This window comes from Pelodiscus sinensis, chromosome 8 (assembly GCF_052426305.1).
Source record: "Pelodiscus sinensis isolate ZL-2025 chromosome 8, ASM5242630v1, whole genome shotgun sequence".
NCBI lineage: Eukaryota > Metazoa > Chordata > Testudines > Trionychidae > Pelodiscus > Pelodiscus sinensis.
In genome coordinates this window covers 44,693,732-44,715,135 of record NC_143059.1, presented here as the reverse complement: position 1 = coordinate 44,715,135, position 21,404 = coordinate 44,693,732, and the positions used below count along the sequence as shown (strand labels likewise).

The window sequence follows — 21,404 nt, the reverse complement described above, 5'->3', positions numbered from 1 at the left end:
AGCCATGCTGTCTAGATGTACCCACAGAGTTCCATATTTTATTACTTGTATGAAGGAGGAAGAATGTAGCCTAATTTGAATTTGAATTTGAAACAGGCTTTTATTTTTATCAAAAGTTCATAAAAATAATTAAAACTCTGGCAATTAAGCAACATTATAACGATGAGCTGTTGTGTCACCTCATGTCTTAAATTCATAACTTACTATAAAAATGTTCCAAATCCACAAAACTTTACTTTGTAAAATAATTTTCTAAATATATTACCTGCATCTTTTGCTTCATTATATGGATCCACAACATCTGACCTATAGCTAAGGAGGTGTAAACAATGAAATCCATCATCTTAACTGAGGCATTCTAGTTAATAGTTCCTTTTGAAAGGATACATTTCAAATTGTGTGTATCAACAGACAGGCAGTTAGGAGGTAGAACACGATTAATAGGTACCTACAATTAAATAGCAAAGATTTTTTTTGCAATTAAAAATATTCAATAATTATATTTACATTGCACAACTTTGTATCTGACAAAATATCCTACACTAAAATGCTGTGCTGAAGTCTGTGAATTAAGACCAAAACCCAAAACTATAAACGTATTTTGTAGAGGAGAAGTAATTCAAGTATGTTTGAAGCATCTTGCCTTGATCTAATGCTTGATAGCTTGTGTAACGACCTAGAGTCATTCACTGTCCTATGTAGTGGCACTTAGACCACTTATAGTGAGAGATAAGAACAAGGGAGCTCTACAGCCTAAACTGAGAGGCAGTTGGCTTTATAGTTCAAGCTGTAGAAGTCCCAAGTTCAAATCCCTCCTTGTGGTGGTTACAGGGCGTGTCTACACAGCAGGGCTAAAGTTAACATAAGCTATGCAACTTGAGCTACATCAATTGTGTAGTGTAAATTGAAATAATATATTTTGTTTTTTGGCGGTCTATGCTGCAGGAAATCCGAGGAAAAACTCTCTTCCTCCGATTTCCCTTACTCCTTATAAAATGAGGGTTATAGGAGACGAAGTAAGAAGTCCTCCAGCTAAACATTATTTTGACATTATGTTGAAATAACTGCTTGTAGTGTAGACATGGACAATGTTCTTTTGCAATAATGTCAGTTATTCCAAAATAATACTGCTGTGTAGACATACCCACACAGAACATTAATTTAAAAGAAATGGGGGTTAGTTACCTGTAACTGGACATTCTTCAACATGCATGGTCCCTATCAGTACTCCATATGTGGGTAACACATACGTACTATGAACCAGATATCAGACATTCTAAGCAACAATATCCATTGGACTGCAAATGTGCAGTAGCTCTCTCCATACTGAACCGACGCATAAAAAGCAGAGTTGACCAATATCTCTGCAGTTCCTCTTTTGACTGCAAATCTGAATCTAGAGCAGAGGCCTGAACTAACTCATAATAGCGCACTTTGCAGAGATACATGTCTTACTCAAGTAGCAAAAGTCATTGTCACTCATGGACAAGGAACAAGAGCAGGAGTCACAGTTCTTCAACCTTGGAATTCAGGGCATAGTTCCAGGCTTTACGGATGGAGTTTCTGGTACAGGGAAAAACAGATCTCCTGGTGGAGGGGAAGGGCAACTGCCCTGCAGCTCTGTGATTCAAAAGGGCCTGGGACTCCCAGCCACCACTGCTGCTACTATGGCAGTGTCCAGAACCTGGGCCCCTTTAAATCACCACTGGAGCCCAATTCAATGCACTCGGGAAACACTGAGGCTTCCAGCCCTGCACCTTCCAGGGTACATGGAGCCAAATCCCCTCCCTGCCTTGCCCAGGGGCTCAGTGAATTTGTTGAGCTCCCTGGAGCAATAGTAATCATGCTATAAAACTCTAATTAGACTAATATAAAAGTTATGAAATATAGAACTATTAATTATTTATTTACAGGCTCTAATGAGAAAAACTGCAAATTTCAGTGGACACAGGCATTCTAAATCATGCCATGAGGCAGTAAGACAGAACTGGTGAGCCATCGGCCCACAGTGCCTCTTATACCCGCATTTGGGAGCACAAGATCTATTGCACACATATGGCCCAATGGATACTGCATGTTAGAATTTCTGCACTATGGCACACAGAATACATGTATATTCAGGTGTGAAATACACCCAGGGAAAAGCACTCAAAGAAGAACTATTAGCTCAGCAATTATTGGACAAAGATTAATAAAAAGTTCCTTATTTCAAATACTGTGGTTTTCACTCCATCTAACACTTACAGTGTGTGTAACAAAGATCCTGACAAGAACAACAAATTGCTCTATTGCTTCTCTTAACTCATGTGTCTTAGGAAAAATCCAAGGAAATAAAAAAAAATTAAAATACAACTACTCTCCAACTGTTTGTAAGATCTCTTGAGATTATGGATTTAATAGCGATGAACATCTCATTATACTTTCATGTAAAGCAATACAAATATGTCTTGCTTACCATTTTGACGTTCTTTTTCTGATCCGCTTTTGGTTTTGATTCCTTTGGAATTTTAGGATCCTTTTTTACGTCATTCTCTGTGAAAGTTCAAAAAATAAAAACTTTAAAATATAAGTGGCATTTGCTAAACTGCTGTGCAAATGCTCCTTCACTGAATTTTTGTTTAAATAGAGAATATGTGGAATGTTTTGAATGTGAATAGAAATTTAGGAATTTTGTGTCTTGTACATCAAAACTTAATGTGAAAAAATAATTAAATGTTGAGTGAATGGGCACTCTCTCTGTTCTGCTCTCTCTTCTGTTAGGGCTATTTTGTGGTGGAATTGCAGCTTCTGAAGGTGGCAGAGGGACAAAGTGCCTGTCCAACTCAAAATTTCATGCCCTGGTAGTGGTAGGATCAGCTGACTGAAAGAGGCAGTGCATAAATCACCCTCTGCGGTGCTTATTAGCCTGCCACAGCAGAATGGTATTGATTGCTTTGGCAATTTGTATAACAACAGCCCCACCATAGATTTTCCCACTCCAAATTGATTCTCAACTGACTGGAAGCTGTCTGGCATTGCCAGCTTCCACAGGGCAATTGCCATGCACTTCTCTATGGTCAGAGTGGGTCTCATTTGGGACCTTCAGGGAGTGTGAAAGCCATTCACAAACTTCAATGAAAGTGGCCTTGTACATTTGGAAGTTTTGCAACCCTGATTATCTCATACCTGCAGCACTACGTGGTCCCACCAGTCTGTGCTTGTCTCATGGCACCAAAACTGATGTTCCACTGTTTCCAGAGGATCGATTGCTGGCGGCATTTTCAATTAGCTCAACCCAAGAGCTTGCCTGTAAAGCATGCCCATGGCACCCCGAGATTGAGATTTCTTCTTTTCCTCTTCCTGCTGGAGTTTCATACTAACACTCTCAAAATTCTGTACCATTAGGCACACCAAGGTAGACATCAACATCACAATACTTTGACGCACAATGGGATTCATGCTCACTTTCCTATGGTCTCTATGTGGGTAATCAGGGCTAAAAAGGGCATGAAAAGACTGTTTCCCATTGATTTCAAGCAAGAGGTGTGAGAGTAGATGAGCACATAAAAGAATGCTGACAACATGAACCCAGTACCAGGTGTTGCACAGTTTTGATCCCAACATACATCAGAAGCATAACCTAGAATGCAAAGTGGCACAGGCACTATGGGATAGCTACTCACAGTGCATCACTCTCAAAGTAAATGGCAGTGACCCTAATGAGGATGTGCTACTTCGAACTACAATGAATTCTTGTGCATAGTGGAGACATGGGTCTTAAACTTTTTGAAAATGGGTGGCAAGAAATCATCCTTAATAAGTTTAACCTTATCTCATAGTGTAGACATGGCATAAGAAACTTTTGGGAATGAAAACCTGTATCCTAGTCAAATGTATTCAAGTAAAAGAAATGAACAACATAATAAATAATTTATTTTATTATATCATTTCTGAAAACAAGGAATATAATGTAATTGTACCTGGTTCTTCTACATGTATTCGATTGTAGAGAATTTGGAGAGAAAAGTCTCTGGATACAGAACTTATTACCTCCTCTTGAAAGATACTCAGAGCTTCCAGAGGTAGCTCCATAAGTAGACTGTCTGCCAGTAATATCACACAATCACCTGAATCCACAGGTCCACCTGATATAATATAAATTAGATATTTAGTAATTTATCATAAATACATTAATTAAAATTATCTGGGAATATGGAGTTTCCTTTTCATCTCACTGCATCAAATGCTTTTAAAATCATATTCTATATATTTTAATAACATAAATAATAATATTCTGATATTTCCCTGCATCCAAAGAGAGGCTCTGCAAACTTTCTAGGATATGCATTTGTGGAGCCTAATCCTCTTTCAGAGGTGAAGGTACTCTCTTATTAACAACCATACTGTCCACTGAGCAGCGTCACATGTATTTACCATATATGCAATTTCCACCATGGGAATAATATTAGGCAGTGAACAGACTTGCTCATTCTGACATATTCAAAAAGGCAAATATATTTCAGTCAGAGTACCTTTTTAAAGGAGCTGTTATCCAAAGACAACAGTATCTTTCTGTATGAAAAAAATAGTTACTTATGTTATGTAACTTTTTCAAGATGCACCTTTATATCCATTGCACTTTAAGTATGTGTGCATCCAGGCTAGATTAACTTTTTGTGGGACCAGCATCAAATATATTTGTGGGCCTCCTGGCGAATGATTGTAAAAATCAAGAGATCAGCACAGAAGTAGTCTTTGACACAGCATATAACTGCACAGGTTTTATTAACAATAGCTACACAAAGTGGTTTGATCGAATAAATTATTCACATCAATACATACATATATATATATATATATATAATATACAAACAACTTATTTGAAACAAGATTGATATGAAGAATGATGCTGTAAATAAAATGTAGGAAAGTTTTTATTAAAAAACAAAGTTTTAACTGTTTTATATCCATCCCAATTTCATACACAATTTTAATTCAACCATTGGTAGTTCATATGAGAAATGTTAAGCGTGAGGTAGTGTGAAGATTCCCTTTTAGTCAGAGTAGCACATGGCTGGTGTTTTCCTTGCTTTGGCTTTTGTTAGCTGTTTTTACTCTCTTTTAATTTATATTTTTTCTTTTATTAATTTTCATGGACACTTGTGTATTCTTCTTATTGTCAGGCTACCTCCCTGGTACCGTCGTGATAGCCAGCTCCATCTGCAACTAAAACATGTAGATATTGTTCTATTTACAGAGATGAAAAAATTCTTCAAATTTTTGGTGTGTTTGCTGCAGCAAATATTTCAGTAAACATTTCTATAAACTATAGGCTCTAGAGTTATCTGAATCCATCTCAGAGTCAGTGGATAACAGAGTAAGACTGTTAAGTTTCTCTTGAACTCTTGCAGTATCACCGCTGCAGTTTGATACTGGTAAATGCTTAGTGCAACAAAGACATTTGGAAAGGCTTTTGTAAATTATGTATCTTCATTATGGTCAGCATTTGCAGTGGTGTACGCAGAGCTTCTGATAATATCTTGGAGGCAAGCTGCTTTAAGTGATGGTGCACCTATTCTTCACAGATCTCTTCACTGAGGTCAGCTGAACAGAATTTAATTAATCTTCTCAGAGACTTTTTACCAGCATTACTGTCAAGGTTAAAAAATGAAAATGGTTGTTTATTTCTGAATATGCACAAAATCTTCTGTTGAGATGGCAGATAAGTGAGTAAATTATAGCATACAATGATTCAACTTTGAACTTTTCTTCCCTGGTCGCACAAAAGCTGGTCCTTCACTATCACCAGCCATACACTTTGGATGACGTTGCTGCTTTACCTGAAAGTCGGCTGTGGAACTTAAAGACATCACAGATTTATGATATCCCTCAAAATTACTGTGTTGTTCTTCCACAAACTCAGACAGTGACTTCAGCAGTGTCACAGCTATGCCTAAGTCCATTGCTTCAGACAGCAAAAGTTGACTTGTTTTGTTTACTCTTAAGAATAATACTCTAAAATGTTGTCATAAATGCAGCCTCCAACTGATCCATAGTTTCAACTAATCAATTTGCCTGTGCTTGTTTTGTTCTGTTTTGTACAGTGTCTACATCAAAAGCCTGAAGCATGGATATATAACTTTTGTAGTTGCATGATAAACAGTGAAGTATATCTGCTCTAGCTGACCAACCTTGTGTCACTAAAGTGCTTTGGGAAAAGTTTTCTCTTACTTGTGTGTAGTGATGCTGTAGCCCACTCCAGCATGGAGAGAGTTACACACAAGCCAGAGAAAGCTTGTGCAACTCTGGGAAATCAGAGCAGGGAGAAGCCAGCCAGCCAGTAAGGGACAGGCTGGTCCCTATAAAAGGCTGCAGGGCTGAGAGGAGCTCACTCTTGTTCTGGCCAGAAAAGGAGTAGGAGCACCTGGGCAGGGAGCTAGAGACAGAGGCTCTAGCCTTTTACTTCCCAGGCTATAGGGGCAAGTGTCCAGTGAACAGGAGCAGTACAGTAATTCCTCTTTTAACACTATAGATATGTTTCAGAAAATGATCGTGTTAAGTGAAAACGTGTTATACGGGGTCAATTTTCCCATTGAAAATCATGGAAAAGGTGGGGGTTGCGTTTCAAGCGGTGATGTCTGTTGGGACCGGGACATAAGGTTGGGGGGAGAAAGGGGACTGGGTTATAGCGGGGGGGGGGGGGAGGAGGAGGTGTTTGGCTCTGGGGAAGGGAAGGGAAGGGAAGGGAAGGGAGGGAGAGGGGAGGGGGATTGGCTTGGGAGTATGCCCCTGTGACGGGTCTGCCAGGACCCGCACTGCATCCAGCGAAGGGGGGGGGGGTTGTCGCTGGGGAACGGTGTGGTGACCGGCGAACCCTCCGCCGCTTTGCAGGGAGACGGGGGAAGCCCTGCGCAGCCGCCAGCCTGCAAGAAGGGGCAGAGGAGAGGGGGTAAAAGTGTCTGGCGAGCGGGAGTCAGCGGGGAACAGCGCAGTGAGCAGCGAACCCTCCGCAGCTTTGCAGGGAGGCGGGGGAAGCCCCGCGCAGCTGCTGACAATGGGCCAGCTGGGGAAATCGTGTTATTCTGGGGACAGTTGTGTAATTCAAAAAACGTTCCCTAAAAAAAAAAAAACCTGCTATTGCGAAAATGTGTTAAGCAGGCATGTGTTAAATGAGAAATTATTGTACAGGGGAGAGAAGGAGGGCAGGACAAGGCTACCACTAGAGGGTAGGGACCCAGAGTACTGGGCAGGTCTGCCCCCCCCCTTTCCCTTTGCACTGCATCTAGCTTCTACGGAGCATAGCCTATACACACTGTGGTTTGCCCCTGAGGCTAGACTTTGGGGCTTCACTTGGCTGCTCAGGCAGGTGCCAGCACTGAAGATTTTTGATACCCCCCACAAAGGGATGAGAGACTGGAGTAGTGGGCACTGCTGGAGTGACGATGGGTAAGACACTGGCCAGAAGGTGACACACTCAGTGGTCAAAGCTAATTCCCACTGTGACCAGAAGGAGGTGCCATGCCGGTGAGTCACAATCCTGTCACATGGCCTCAGATGTCTCCTCTTTCAGAAAAATCTCACAATAGACCCCAGCAATAAGTTGATTCTAAGCAAAACACATAGTTTTGGAACAAATCTAAAAAATGTAATTGTATCAATGCATGAGTGCAGTAGCAACATCATACAGATCAAGTGAGTGAGTCATGCATAGGATGTACACTGCTTTCTCACTGACTGCAATTATCTAAGCTTGCACACCAGAATAAGTGCCAGACATGTTACTAGCATCGTCGTATGTTTGACCTCTTCAGTCCTTCATATTGATATTTATTTCATGCCTTAGAGTTTCATTGATAACATTAAAGAGATGAAGACTTGTATGCAGTGTAACAGGGAAAAAATTAAATAAGAGTTCCATGGGTATGCAGTTATTCAGCACATAGCACACAGTAAATGTCAGCTGATTGGTATGGATAATATCCAGCATGGAGCCAACATTGAAGGAAAAATACTTAGCTAATTCAGCTCATCCACAATGTTCTGCTTTACCTTGTAAGCCATGAGCTTGATAAACTCTTCACAGATCAGTCTCCAATTCATCTGATGAAGTGGGTTTTACCCATGAAATCTCATGATTCTATATATTTTGGTTAGTCTCTAAGGTGCCATAGGACTACTAGTTGTTCTTAAAGTTACAGACTAACATGACTACCCCTCTGAGACTTCACAGATTGTTGATGGTAGATATGATGCTGTGTCATAACCAGCATTCCCATATTTGTTGATGTAGCAAGCCAGGAAAGAATTGAACTGTGCTAAGAGCTCTAAGCAGCAAGGAAGCTGCCAGTATTAAGACTGTCAAAGGCTTCATTAGACACTCTCAGTGCCAGACCTTGTGCTGTCAGAAATTTTATTGTTGCTATGACTTGCATCAACACTTCTGACTAGTAATTTCTTTCTTTAATATATCCATCTGTTTTATGTTTATCAAGGTTAGAGTTTTCAATAAACACATTATGTAAGTGGAAAGAGCTTGTTGGTGTTCTGTAGAACTCTCACGGTCTCCAAGTATGCCAATGTAATTTCATGAATCAAATCTTCTCTTAGTTAGTTCAAATGTGCTGTTCAGAGAAAACAATTTGCACATAAATCAGAAGATACAGAGTATATGAGCCAGGGCCTTTCAATGGTTTCACCATTTTTGAACACTTGATAGAAGGTTGTATCACAGTTTCCTAAAATTAAAAAAAATCACATTTTAATATATGCATACTCTCCAACATTTGTGATGAATATAGGCACATTTGTGAGACATTAAGACAGTAAGAAGATCATAGTGTAGTAGAAAGCAACCTAGAATGAACACTTTTAGATTTAGATAGATACAAAAAAATCCTTGTTTCTTTCAATTGTCCCACAAAATTAATAGGTAAGTCAATCCCCGCTGAAAAGAATTGGTCTTAATGACTCAATGTATTTTAAAAGAAAAGCATCAGTTAGTTATAATTACCTTGTTCTGTCCTTATGTTGTCTTGATGATATTGCTTATTTTTCATAGCAATTTTGTTAGAAATCAGTGCCCATGTCTATGCAATACTGTTGGCCGAAATCATCAACAGGTCACAGGGCAGCATCGGAGGGAGGTAATCATACTGGTGTGTTTTGCAGCAGAAGATTATTACTGTGTTCTTTATTTGGTGAAAGGATTTCATCAGAAGAAACAGCATGTTCTTCAGAACAATAGTTAGTATGGCTGGACCATCACTATATTAGTATGATTAATTACACACTAATCATTTTTACTAGCAGTATTAGTATCATCAGTGTAAGTCTGTGAGGCTATTAATGAAGTAACTGCTTATGCCAGTGTTTCCCAATTTTATTTGGCCCCGGAACCCTTATAAACTCGAAATAATTTTGCGGAACCCCTAATAGTCTAATATATGGAGCTGAAAAAGTAGACCACAGATAAGTAAGGATAATAATAAATAAATGCTAAACAAAGTAATCAGATCAACATTTAGTTTAATTGCACATATTTAAAAATAAAAAGCACATAATATTAATTATTATTATTTTTTAATAATAAAATGTTATTGTAATGGAATTTTCTCGCGGAACCCTTATTTTCACTTTGTGGAACACCATTTGGGAAACGCTGGCTTAAGCAATGCATTTTTGCATTCTGATGTTCAAATTCTGTTTTCCCTTTATGGGTCCCACTTAAATGTTTTTTCATCACTATTTTCTTTATCACCTGGACTTGTTTATAGAATCCAACTCTGCACTTTACTCAATGCCTGCCATAGATTACATATATATGCTGCTGACAGTGTGATACTATGTGCCTTTCTGTAAATGACGGCAGTAGAGGGAAATAAATGAAAAGGTTTGAGTGATAAGACTTAAGGCTGAGGGTCAGAAGCGAGGGGAACCAGTACAGTGTGGGGAGGAGTCCAGATGTTGGAATGCAAAAGGCTGCTTGGGTTAGTTCCCACAGTCAAGCAGAGGCTGGGGAAAAGAACAGTGGGACATGGAGGAGAGAGGAGAATTGGTCTCCAGCTGGAGCAAGGAAGGGGCAAGAGCAAGAGCATGCAGGGGGAGGACTGATCCCCAGCTGGAGGCAGGAGTAAGGGACATCAGCACAGTGGAGTGGGGGCCAGCATCAGTCTCTGGAGTGAAGGAGGGCCTGGGGTAAGCACAGTAGGGCTAGGGAGGGGCAAATGGGATCCCCACCCTTTGTCCATACAGAGCTGACACCTACCTTTCTCACTGGTCCTAGACAGCTCTCTTTATCTCTCTCTCACTGAGCTGCCCTCCTCTAGCAGCAGCTTCCTGTCCTCAGGGGTGGGAATAGGCGATAGGAGTAGGCTAACTGCAGTTTATTTCTGTAACTAGATTTCTAATTTCCAGTCAGCACTGCCAGGTCCACTTTTCTAATGGAATTTACAATTGAAATCTGGATATGCGGCATCAGGGTGACCAAAAAAACCAGGGGCCAGGGGGATAAAGGCAGTATCATTTTTTAAAGGGAGGGATAAGCCTTAAGGAAGTTGGAGTAGTGGGAAGCAAGTGGTGGAAGGGAGATAGGGGTGGAGGAGACAAGCTAGTGTGCATGGCCATGTCTGCTGTGCTGCCTAGGTAAGGACACTGTCAGCTGATCCCATTCCTATGGTAGGTTGGAAATTGGGGAGTCCCCAATCCCCACATGGCAGCACAGAGATCCCATTTCCTGGCACGCTGCACTTAGGTGGTGACCAGTGTTCCCTCTAATTTTTCCATCCAGGTGTGGAATGAATTTTTATGTGCACCGAGGCATGTGCAAATGTGCACTGCCAGTCAAAACAAAAAACCAAGCCGTGGGCACTTTAGTTATTAGCTGAGTGGCATCAGCTAAGCAGCCACATGTGCACAACTGACAGGTGACACTGGGGAGGATCCCTGAAATCGGTGCTCCCCCTTCCTTCCTGACCCACACCTGATGCCAACAGTGTGTCAGTGGTTCTGGGCCTCAGTGCCCCATTCCATTGCCCCTTCCTCTACTGCTGCAGCTTCAGAGCTGAGTGGCAGCAGAGACTCCGTCACCTCCACTCCCATGCTACATCTACACTACGAGCCTCTTCCGCAAGAGGAAATGCAAATGGAGTGCTCATTTGCATATGTCACACTCTCATTTGCATTTCCTCCTCGGATCCTTTTTGCACAAGAGGTTTTTGTGCAAAAAAGCGCTGGTGAGCTCCCTTCGCTATCCAGATGTGAGAGGCATGCACGGAATGCAAGCATTTTCCCTTACTCCCTGATAGTCCGAGGCATAGGATGAAAAGAAAGATGCATCCTGGAGCTCACAGCTGCTGCCCTCACTTGGTGATACCTGATCAATCTGACTGCCTTCTATGACTGGCTATGAGATAACTGGCTCTGCTGACATGGGAAAGGCAGTGGATGCGATATACCCTGGACTTTAGCAAAACTTTTGATAGTCTCCCACAGTATTCTTGCCAGCAAGTTAAAGAAGTGTGGATTGGATAAATGAACTGTAAGGTGGATAGAAAGCTGGCTAAACTGTCAGGCTCAGTGGGTAGCGATCAATGGCTTGATGTCTAGTTGGTGGTCAGTATCAAGTGAAGTGCCCCAGGAGTCGGTTCTGGAACCAGTTTTGTTCAACATCTTTAAAGACCTGGATGAGGGGATGGATTTCACCTTCAGGAAATTGACATTAAGCTAGCGGGGAGAGGTAGATATGTTGGAGGGTAGGGATAGGGTTCAGAGTGACAAGGACAAATTGGAGGATTGGGCCAAAAGAAATCTGATGAGGTTCAACAAAGACAAGTGCAGAGTCCTGCATTTGGGGTGGAAGAATCCCAAGGACTGATATAGGCTGGGGACCAACTGGCTAAACAGCAGTTTGGCAGAAAATGATCTACGGATTACAGTGGCTGAGAAACTGAATATGAGTCAATGAGTCCTTGTAGCCAAAAAGAGTAATGACATTTTGGGGTGCATTAGAAGGAGCACTCAGCAGATTTAAAAAAGTGATTACTGCTTTTTATTTGGCACTAGTGAGACCACATCTGGAGTATTGCATCCAGTTCTGCATCCCTCCCATTACAGAAAGGATGTAGACGCATTGGAGAAAGTCCAGCAGAAGGCAATAAAAATGATTAGAAGGCTGGAGCACGTGACTTATGAGGCGAGGCTGAGGGATTTGGGCTTATTTAGTCTACAGAAGAGAATACTGAGGGAGGATTTGATAGCAGCCTCCAGCTACCTCATGGGGGTTCCAAAGTGGATGGAGAGAAGCTGTTTTCAGTGATGACAAGTAACAGGATGAGGAGCAATGGTCTAGCTGTAGTATGGTGGGGTCTAGGTTAGATATTAGGAAAAACTATTTCACTAGAAGTGTCCTGAAGCACTAGAATGGGATACTAGGGAGGTGGTGGAATCTCCATCCCTAGTTTTTATGTCCCAGTTTGACAAAGCCTTGGCTGTGATGGGATTGGTCCTGTTTTTAGCATGGGTTTGGACTTGATGACCGCCTGAGGTCTCTTCCAACACTATGATTCTAAGTATCTGGACATGTACAGTAAATGGCCTAAACAACTATTTATGCTTACAAACCATTTCAGAGGGAGGAACAGGAGGGGAAAGTTGATGATTCAAAATCTGACTCTAAATATTATTTTCTATATATGACATACCTTGTAATCCAGTATATTTTGTCTCCTTATCTTTGGCTTTTGTTTTTCCTGACTCTGCAGTTGACACTGATGGACTCTGCTGTCTGAAAATAAAAATTACAACTCAAAATACTACTTATATCATGGCAAACAGATTTTCAAAGGATATCTCATTGAAATGTAGTCAATGTTGAAGGTCTACTGCCCTTAGGTTCCCTGGAAAAGGACAACCTTATATAATAATGATAATGTTAGAGCTCTGATTTTAATACTACAGGCAGTCCCCGGGTTACGTACAAGATAGGGACTGTAGGTTTGTTCTTAAGTTGAATTTGTATGTAAGTTGGAACTGGCGTCCAGATTCAGCCGCTGCTGAAACTGACCAGCGGCTGACTACAGGAAGCCCGAGGTAGAGTTGCTCTGCCCTGGGCTTCCTGGAATCAGCCACTGATCAGTTTCAACAGCGGCTGAATTTGGATGCCTGGGACAGAGCAGCTGGGGCGCTGCTGGGTAGGTCCCCGCAGCGCCGCACCTCAGCGCTGCGGGGACCAACCCGGCAGCACCCCAGCTGCTCTACCCCAGGTGTCCCCAAGTCAGCCGCTGCTGAAACTGATCAGCGGCTGATTCCAGGAAGCCCGGGGCAGAGCAACTCTGCCTCGGGGTTCCTGTAGTCAGCCGCTGGTCAGTTTCAGCTGCGGTTGACTTGGGGACGCCTGGGGCAGAGCAGCTGGGGTGCTGCCGGGTTGGTCCAGTAGCGCCGAGGAGCGGCGCTGCGGGACCAACCCCACAGCGCCCCAGCTGCTCTACCCCAGGCGTCCTCGGCGAGAAAAGCCTGGTCTGCTGGGGGGGGAGCACACTAGTTACACCACCCCCCCAGCAGACCAGGGAGACGCGGGTGGCGGGACCGCCAAGACGCGCCGCAGTCCCACCCGCATCCTCTGCGGCTTTGCTCCGCATCGCCCTGGTCTACTGGGGGGAGGGGAGGGCCAACCAATACGTCAAACATGCTGCTTGTTGGTGAGGTGCGTTTGAGCGCGGTTATTTTGATTCCGGTGTCTTATTGGTCTATGGCATTGATTTTGGCGTGGCCAGTCGAACTGCCGGTGATGTGGTTGCCAGTGTTGTCTGGGATGAAAATAATCGTAACCCCTCCTGTACGGTGGGGTGGACATTCCAAGTGACCGCAAGGTTGTTCTAGTGTCCTTGCTAGAATGTAAAACTGAGTCAGTCTTTTCCCTGAATAGTGAGTCCTTTTCAAGTGGCAAATCCTCCACTTTGGATTGCAGCTCCTTTGGCACTCCCGCTGCCTGGAGGAATGAGGCCCTGTGCATAACTACCGCTGTGGCAGTGGTGCGGGGTGCTGTGTCTGCTACATCTATGGCAATCTGGAGACCAGTTTGAGTGGCAGCTTAAAGCTCCTGGACCACAGATTTAAGAAGGAGCCTCTTAGATTCAGGAAGGGCCTCCATCAGGTCGGTCAACTTTGCATAATTATCAAAATTATGATTTGATAAATGCGCGAAGTACTTAGCGATTCTACGGAGCAAAGTTGAAGAGGTGTACACATTCCTCCCAAATAAATCAAGCCTTTTTGACTCCTTATCTGATGTACTTGATTTATACTGAGGATCCCTGGCTCATTGCTGGGCTGCATCGACCACCAAAGAGTTGGGGTGAGGGTGGGAGAACTGAAATTCCAATCCTTTCAGAGGTACAAAATATTTTTATCAGCCCGCTTGTTAGTGGGAAGAATGGAGGCAGGAGTCTGCCAGAGATCACTAGCAACTTTCAAGATAGCCTCCTCTAGAGGTATGGCCAATTTGGTGGTATGGGTAGTCCGCAAATTTTTCAGAAGACTATGTTGTTTGTCCTTGATTTCGGTGAGTTGGATTTCTTGAGACACTGCCACCCTCTTGAAAAGATCCTGGAACTGTCTCAAGTTGTCTGGTGGAGAGACATCTCCAGGGATGACGGCTTCATCGAGAGAGGAGGACTGATCTGTGGGGGAGCCTTCAGGAGGATGTGACTCTGTAATGGCCTGGGGCTGTTGCTCTTGAACGAGAGGTGGTGAACGGTGTGGTGATGAGTCTCGAGCAGAGGGTGGAGGAGCAGAATGTGGGGAGTGTCTAGAAGAAGAACAGGCCATCATGGAACATGGAGGGGATGTGGGTGAACAATGACAACGACGATGATGCGGTGAGTACTCCTATGATAACGGGAGTAGTCATAAATCCTGATAATAGTAAGAAGAGCACGAAGGAGAACGCTCATAACGATGGTGTGCAGTGTAATCGTAGTGTGAGGATGATCTTCTCGAGCAAAGGGATGGAGAAGAAGAGTATGATCTCTGCATAGGTGGTGAGGGAGAGGCAGAGGAGTGATGAGAAGACACTCGAACATCTCTGGGAGGTGTCAAAAATGGAGAAGGAAGTCTGTCAGGAGAGGAATATCTCCTGGAGAGCCATGGTGATCTTCTGCTTGATGGTGGGGGAAGAGATGGTGATAGAACCAGTTAAAATACAGGAGGCAGTGAGGCCAGGGGTGGGCTGCGGATATGATGGGTCTTTGCCCGCTGTGCATTCTGGTGCTGGTCGGTGCTGTGTGTTCCGGCACCGATGACAGTGCTGACCAGCAGTGTGTTGCACTGGGATTGTGGTGAGCCCGTGCCAATGTCGGTGCCGAGCGCACCTTTGGCAAGGCCAGCGCCAGCGCTGGCATCAGTGGGTCGCGAGTCAGTGCTGGCGGTGGTCTGTCCCAGGATTCGGTCGGTGCCGTACACTCATGCTCTGAGGTCGGTGCTGTCTGCTCACATGCCAGTATTGTTGGCTCCTCTGGAGAGGAGGATGAAGTAGAAGTAGAAGCGGCATGTAATGGTGCCGACTGTGCCTGCGGTGCTGTTGGCATAGACGGTGCCGGTGACTTCGGTGCCAGGGCGATTCCGACGCTGGAGAAGTTGCAGTGGCAGGGCGAGATGCACCAGGCAAACTTCTGGGCGGTTTCAAGGCTGAATAGGCGCTTGAAACCGAAGTGCCCAAGTTAGAGCCCGAGGTAGTTCTGCCATGAGAAGTCAAAGGCAGATATCTACTTGGAGAGGGCCTGGGTCTCTTAGAAGGAGCCCTGGAGGGAGAGGAGGCACTCCGTTTCTGAGGCTGCTGTGCAGGCCGAGGTGGGGAGACTTACTCAGCGGGCTGGAGCACCTTAGCGAAAAGGATCATGTGGAGCCTCATTTCGCGGTCATGGCGGGCCCTCACTGTAAGTTTTGAGCAATGTATGCATTTTTGCGGTACATGGCTCTCGCCCAGACAGCAGATGCACGCGGCGTGGCCGTCAGATGCAGGCATGGCCTCGCGGCACAGGGAGCATTTTTTAAACCCGAGAGAGCCTGGCATTATGGATGTTAATGTTGCTTCTTCCCTTTATCTGCTCCGTTTTTTTTTATACAAGAATCAAAGTTATAATGGGGGTGGGAAGGAGAATGAAAACTTAATGGACTATGTACCAACAGGAAAAAAATCTTTTTCTTTCTTTTTCTTTTTCTTTTTTTAAACGAATGTGAACAGGTATAAGAACTATTTAAGAATGATTATAAAAGTAAACTAAAGAATTATAACTGGGTTTTTCTCACAAAAGGTTGAACCAGAAGGAGATATGATTTGCTCCGTCTGCAGCCTGAGGCAGTTGAAGAGTAACTGGTTGAGATCAGATCGCGAAGCGCAGGAGAGCGCGACCGCCACGAGACGTCCCCCTCCCCCACACATGCACAGTCTGACTATGGTTTTGAACATCTCCAGGGCAAGCCCAGTACCTAATGTGGAGCACCCAAGGAGACATCACTCGAAGAATCATAGAATACTAGGACTGGAAGGGACCTCGAGAGGTCATTGAGTCCAGTCCCCTGCCCTCATGGCAGGACCAAATACTGTCTAGACCATCCCTGATAGACATTTATCTAACCTACTCGTAAATATCTCTACAGATGGAGATTCCACAACCTCCCTGGGTAATTTATTCCAGTGTTTGACTACCCTGACAGTTAGGAAATTTTTCCTAATGTCCAACATAGCCCTCCCTTACTGCAGTTTAAGCCCATTGCTTCTTGTTCTATCCCCAGAGGCCAAGATGAACAAGTTTTCTCCCACTTCCTTATGACCCTTTTAGATATCTGAAAACTGCTATCAAGTCCTCCCTCAATCTTCTCTTTTCTAAACTAAACAAACCCAATTCCTTCAGCCTTTCCTCATAGGTCATGTTCTCTAGACCTTTAATCATTCTCGTTGCTCTTCTCTAGACCCTCTCCAATTTCTCCACATCTTTCTTGAAATGCGATGCCCAGAACTGAACACAATACTCCAACTGAGGCCTAACCAGCACAGAGTAGAGTGGAAGAATGACTTCTAGTGTCTTGCTCACAACACACCTGTTAATACATCCCAGAATCATGTTTGCTTTCTTTGCAACAGCATCACACTGCTGACTCATATTCAACTTGTGAATCCTCTTATTATAATAGAAAACAACATAAGCATTTGGTTGTGCCAGGAAAATAGATGTGCTTGAAATAGGATTGTTTCCCATAAAACCAAACAGAAAGGAGACAGATTCACCAAGTTAAAGATAGTCCTCAAAATTGATATAACTGAACAAGTGTTGAAATAGGCTGAACCAAGATGTGCCAGATAAAATAGGATGAACCTGGAATAGGACTGCTTCAATAAACCAGGGATTGGGAACCCTTTTTGGGTTGGAGGCCACCGCCCCAAGTGAGAAGCAAAACTAAAACAAACGAACAAACAAAAACCAAACAAACCTCTCTCACTGATATGGCTCCCAAGTGAGGAGTAAGACCCTAGGGGTCTACTGAGAGGCAGCCTAGTAGGGGCAGCTTAGTAGATTTTGTGTGCTTCAGCCCCACAGTGTGGCAGCGGAGTGGTTGGAACACCGGGGGGGGAGGGGAGAGGCTCTGAGCCTTGGGGGCCATCTCCAGGCAAGTTGGAGGCTGCATCCAGCCTCCAGGCCTGAGATTCCCCATCCCTGCAATAAACCTTGCAGAAAAGAGATAAATCAGAGAAATTTGTAGTAGTGCTCTGTTTTGGCACAGCTAAATCAATGCTTAAGGTTTGAAATTTCGAAGAAAATGTTATTGGAAACAAATTGACAATAGTCCTTTTTTGTTAAAACAGCAAATGACAAGATTTATAAGATGAAGAAAATATACTTGATAGAATTCCCATTTAAAAATGTACTAAAAATTAAATGGAAAAATTTTAACAATCCTTTTTTTATGAAATCCAGAGATTAACTTCATAAAAATAACACTGTATTTCTGAAAAACAATCATTTAAATAAAGCATGTACATTTTCCTTTTATTTTCCAACTAACTCCCTCTCAAGTTTATTGATTTAAGGAGCTGAACAAATGCTGGGTAAATCTGCTAGTTCATAAATCTTTTAATGTTAATGTTAATATGATAAAACATTTATAAAGTTCTTACCTAGAATCAGTGAAATCAAATACTGACAAAACTGGTTTCAGATATTCTTCCATGGCTTTTAAAATTTCAGAGAAATTTTTCTCATTTTCACTTATGTTTTCTGTTAAATTCTGTATACAAATTAAAAAATCATTAGAATCCTCACAAAGTTGAATGAAACAAAGATGGGAAGTACAATATGTTACTTAGTGCTAAATTGAATCATGGTAGTTTGAAACATCATACAATTAAAACAATTCCTTAAATCACTGAATTATGTTTCAAAATTGCTCTCTCTGAATGCTTTATTAATGTCAGCATTCTTTTCTAATGCAAGAATCAGTGCAATCATGCCTGGGGATATAAAATGGGATATTTTAGGCACAAATACTTTATAATGAATAATGAGTGAATTTACTGAAAAGGAGATAGCTGGAAGAAGGTGGAGGAGGAAGAAGAGTGAAGAGAGAAATAAAGCGATGGCACAAATCAAGGAAGGAAAAGTAAGAAAGGGGAAAAATGTGAATACTAGATGGAAATGGTAGAGAAAAGTTATGGTCCCAGACGGAGAGAGATTGACGAAGAACCAAAACAAATTGAACAAAACAGATGGTGGTGAGAATAGACAAGCAAAGATGAAAGGAAGTGAAGAAAGAAATGGATAGAGAGAAGGCAGAAAGTAGATTAGAAAGAAAATAAATGGAAATAAATGAATAGTATAGAAAGGAAAAAATTAAAAACACATACAATTTTTAATTTTACACCAAAAGGTCCATTTTTATAGGCATTTCACCCCAGTCTCCTTTTGTGTGAGTATAAGCATATTTGTGTGCAAACACGTAAGGTGCAATTGTTAAGTACTAAATATACAGCTGATAAACGCTATCCTATCCATATGCAGCAGATGGGTTCTGTGAAGTAAATTCTATCATTTGCAGGCACATGACAGCATTTATTAACTTAACAGGCAAGTGTTAGCCTTTCAAGTGTCATGGTAAGTATCTGAATACATACAGTTAACATGCTCACATAGAGGCCATTGTTTTAAAATTCTGATCTTGTTTATTCTAACCTATATCATTACTCCATTTCTATTCCGTATTGGTCAAAAGGAAAAGAGTGGTGAAGGAACTAAAATAACTCACATAGCTCACCATGACAACTAAAGCTGATGATGGCTACAAACAAAACCATCAGTATTTTGCCACCTAACTTTAATCAGCATTTTTGCTGACAGGATCTGATATGGACAAGATAAAGTTCTCCTTTTAATTTTAAAATTCCTTCCTGATAACTGGCAGTATTCAAAGATTTGTTTTAAAGCAACAATAAGCATTAAATTGTTTTAAGAGCAAGGGTTTCCTTCCTTCTCATGCTTGTTATTCATCACCTAGTTACATGTCTATCATCACTTAGTCTATGTCTAGACTGCAAGCGTCTTTCGAAAGAGGCTTTATCGAAAGATACTTTCGAAAAAGCCTCTTTTGAAAAAGAGCATCTAGACTACAACCAGTACTTTTGAAAAAGCAAGCTGCTTTTTTGAAAGAGAGCACCCAAGCAGTCTGGATGCTCTCTTTCGAAAAAGCCCTGTTTGCATTCATGAACGCCTTTTTTAAAAGAGCACTTTCGAAAAAAGAGGTTCTTCCTCATAAAATGAGGTTTACCACGGTCAAAAAAACTGCTGTGTTCTTTCTATTCAATTTTGAAAGAACTCGATGGCAGTCTAGATGCAGGGGAAGTTTTTTCAAAAAAAGCCATTTTTTTCAAAAAACCCTGTACTCTAGACATACCCTTAGTAATTAGAGGCCTGCTTTTTATGAGTAGTGACTGTAGCAATCTGCATAAAACTTGGAGAAGTGCAGGTTGCAAGAAAGAAATTCGGGAAGAGACACCATGAAGTCGGTCTGAGTATAAATGACTAGAATGCTAGCTGCAACCGCATCAAATCTGTAAATAGGTGTTTTAAAATAAACCACCATTTCAACTTTACAAGCATGGAGCCTTCTTATGTTATTAGGTAGCACATGGGACACGAAACACTGACAACTCAAAGAATTACTTAACTACCCTTTTTAAAACAACAAAATAAAAATAAAGAAAATACTGTAGTTGTTTTTCAGTGCTTTTGTTAGACTTTAAATTAAGGTTGGCATTTTAACAACATGTATTTTATGCTTGTGAAAAAATTAATTACTGTGTGTAAATACATATCTAATCTAATGAAGCCAGAATTTTAGATTTAACATAAATTTCCCATGATCTTGCAAACTAAATATAGTGAATGCATACGAAGGACCCAATACTGTAATTACTTATGCAAGAACATTAACTTTATGCACTGTGAGCAGTCCCACTTGTAAAATTAAGCAGTAAAATTAAGCACTACATAAATTTTTATAGGAGGGTGGTTCAATAGGGACCTAATGGATTTTCAGGAATGTCTAAGAGACATAAAACCAATAGAGAGGTTGGTGTGTAACTCCTATAGTTTCTTTCTAAAAAATCTTTCTTCTTTTTAATATATAAGTTTAAATTAAGAGCTCTTAATATATTTGGGAAGAAATTATTATTCTTATTTTACATCAACATTCCATCAGTCTAAATTGTTAAAGTTCAAAGCTGTTGAAGAAAAATCTGCATAATAATGACAGCATTACAAACTTCTATTTAGAGCAAAGAAAATTGGTAAGTTTCAAAGTAGAGCATACACAGGAGACACAAAGCTTATAAAAAGCTGCATTTGTAATAAATGTTAGGAATTCTAGATGAGAGCTATTTTGTACAGCTTTCTGTTATGTCTTCTGTATATATTTTAATGTCTATTTTAAACATTAATAACTTGAAACAAATATATTACCATATCAATTTTGGAAGTAGTTTCTGGCCATTGTTGAAAGTCAAACTTCTCTCCATGACATTTATTTTGTAATTCCTGTCTGAGGATAGTATTCATCATTTCCTGTTTGTAAAGACGTACTTTTTCCAACAAAATCAAGATTGTATCAGGATTCACAGGAAAACGAGAAAGTTTAGCTCGCACTAATACAAGAAAAAAGTAATTGAGAACATAAGTTCCATATAGCCACATATTTTTATAATCCACTTTGCATATTCCTGTTATATAAGGAGATAAAATATAGTATTAAATAATAGCACAGCTATTTAAGTATTATTAAAATCAAGGAAGAACAGTAATATAAGTCTATTTGAACTTGGACACAGTGAACATAAGAACATAAGAATGGCCATATTGGGTCAGACCATCTAGCCCAGTATC

At 41.6% G+C, this 21,404-nt stretch overlaps 1 protein-coding gene across 6 annotated transcripts in view; it reads right to left on the bottom strand.

Annotated features, from left to right (window-relative positions):
* CFAP46 (cilia and flagella associated protein 46) overlaps nucleotides 1-21,404 on the bottom strand; it is a 211,320-nt gene that overhangs the window by 30,307 nt on the left and 159,609 nt on the right. For all 6 annotated transcript variants that reach the window (XM_075935219.2, XM_075935218.2, XM_075935222.2 and 3 more), the window contains 7 exons: nucleotides 20,985-21,166; nucleotides 18,149-18,258; nucleotides 12,678-12,760; nucleotides 3,960-4,124; nucleotides 2,456-2,532; nucleotides 388-448; nucleotides 266-301 (listed from right to left, as the gene is read on the bottom strand). In XM_075935219.2, the coding sequence (XP_075791334.2) occupies nucleotides 266-301; nucleotides 388-448; nucleotides 2,456-2,532; nucleotides 3,960-4,124; nucleotides 12,678-12,760; nucleotides 18,149-18,258; nucleotides 20,985-21,166 (714 nt within the window). The remainder of the gene's footprint in view (nucleotides 1-265; nucleotides 302-387; nucleotides 449-2,455; nucleotides 2,533-3,959; nucleotides 4,125-12,677; nucleotides 12,761-18,148; nucleotides 18,259-20,984; nucleotides 21,167-21,404) is intronic.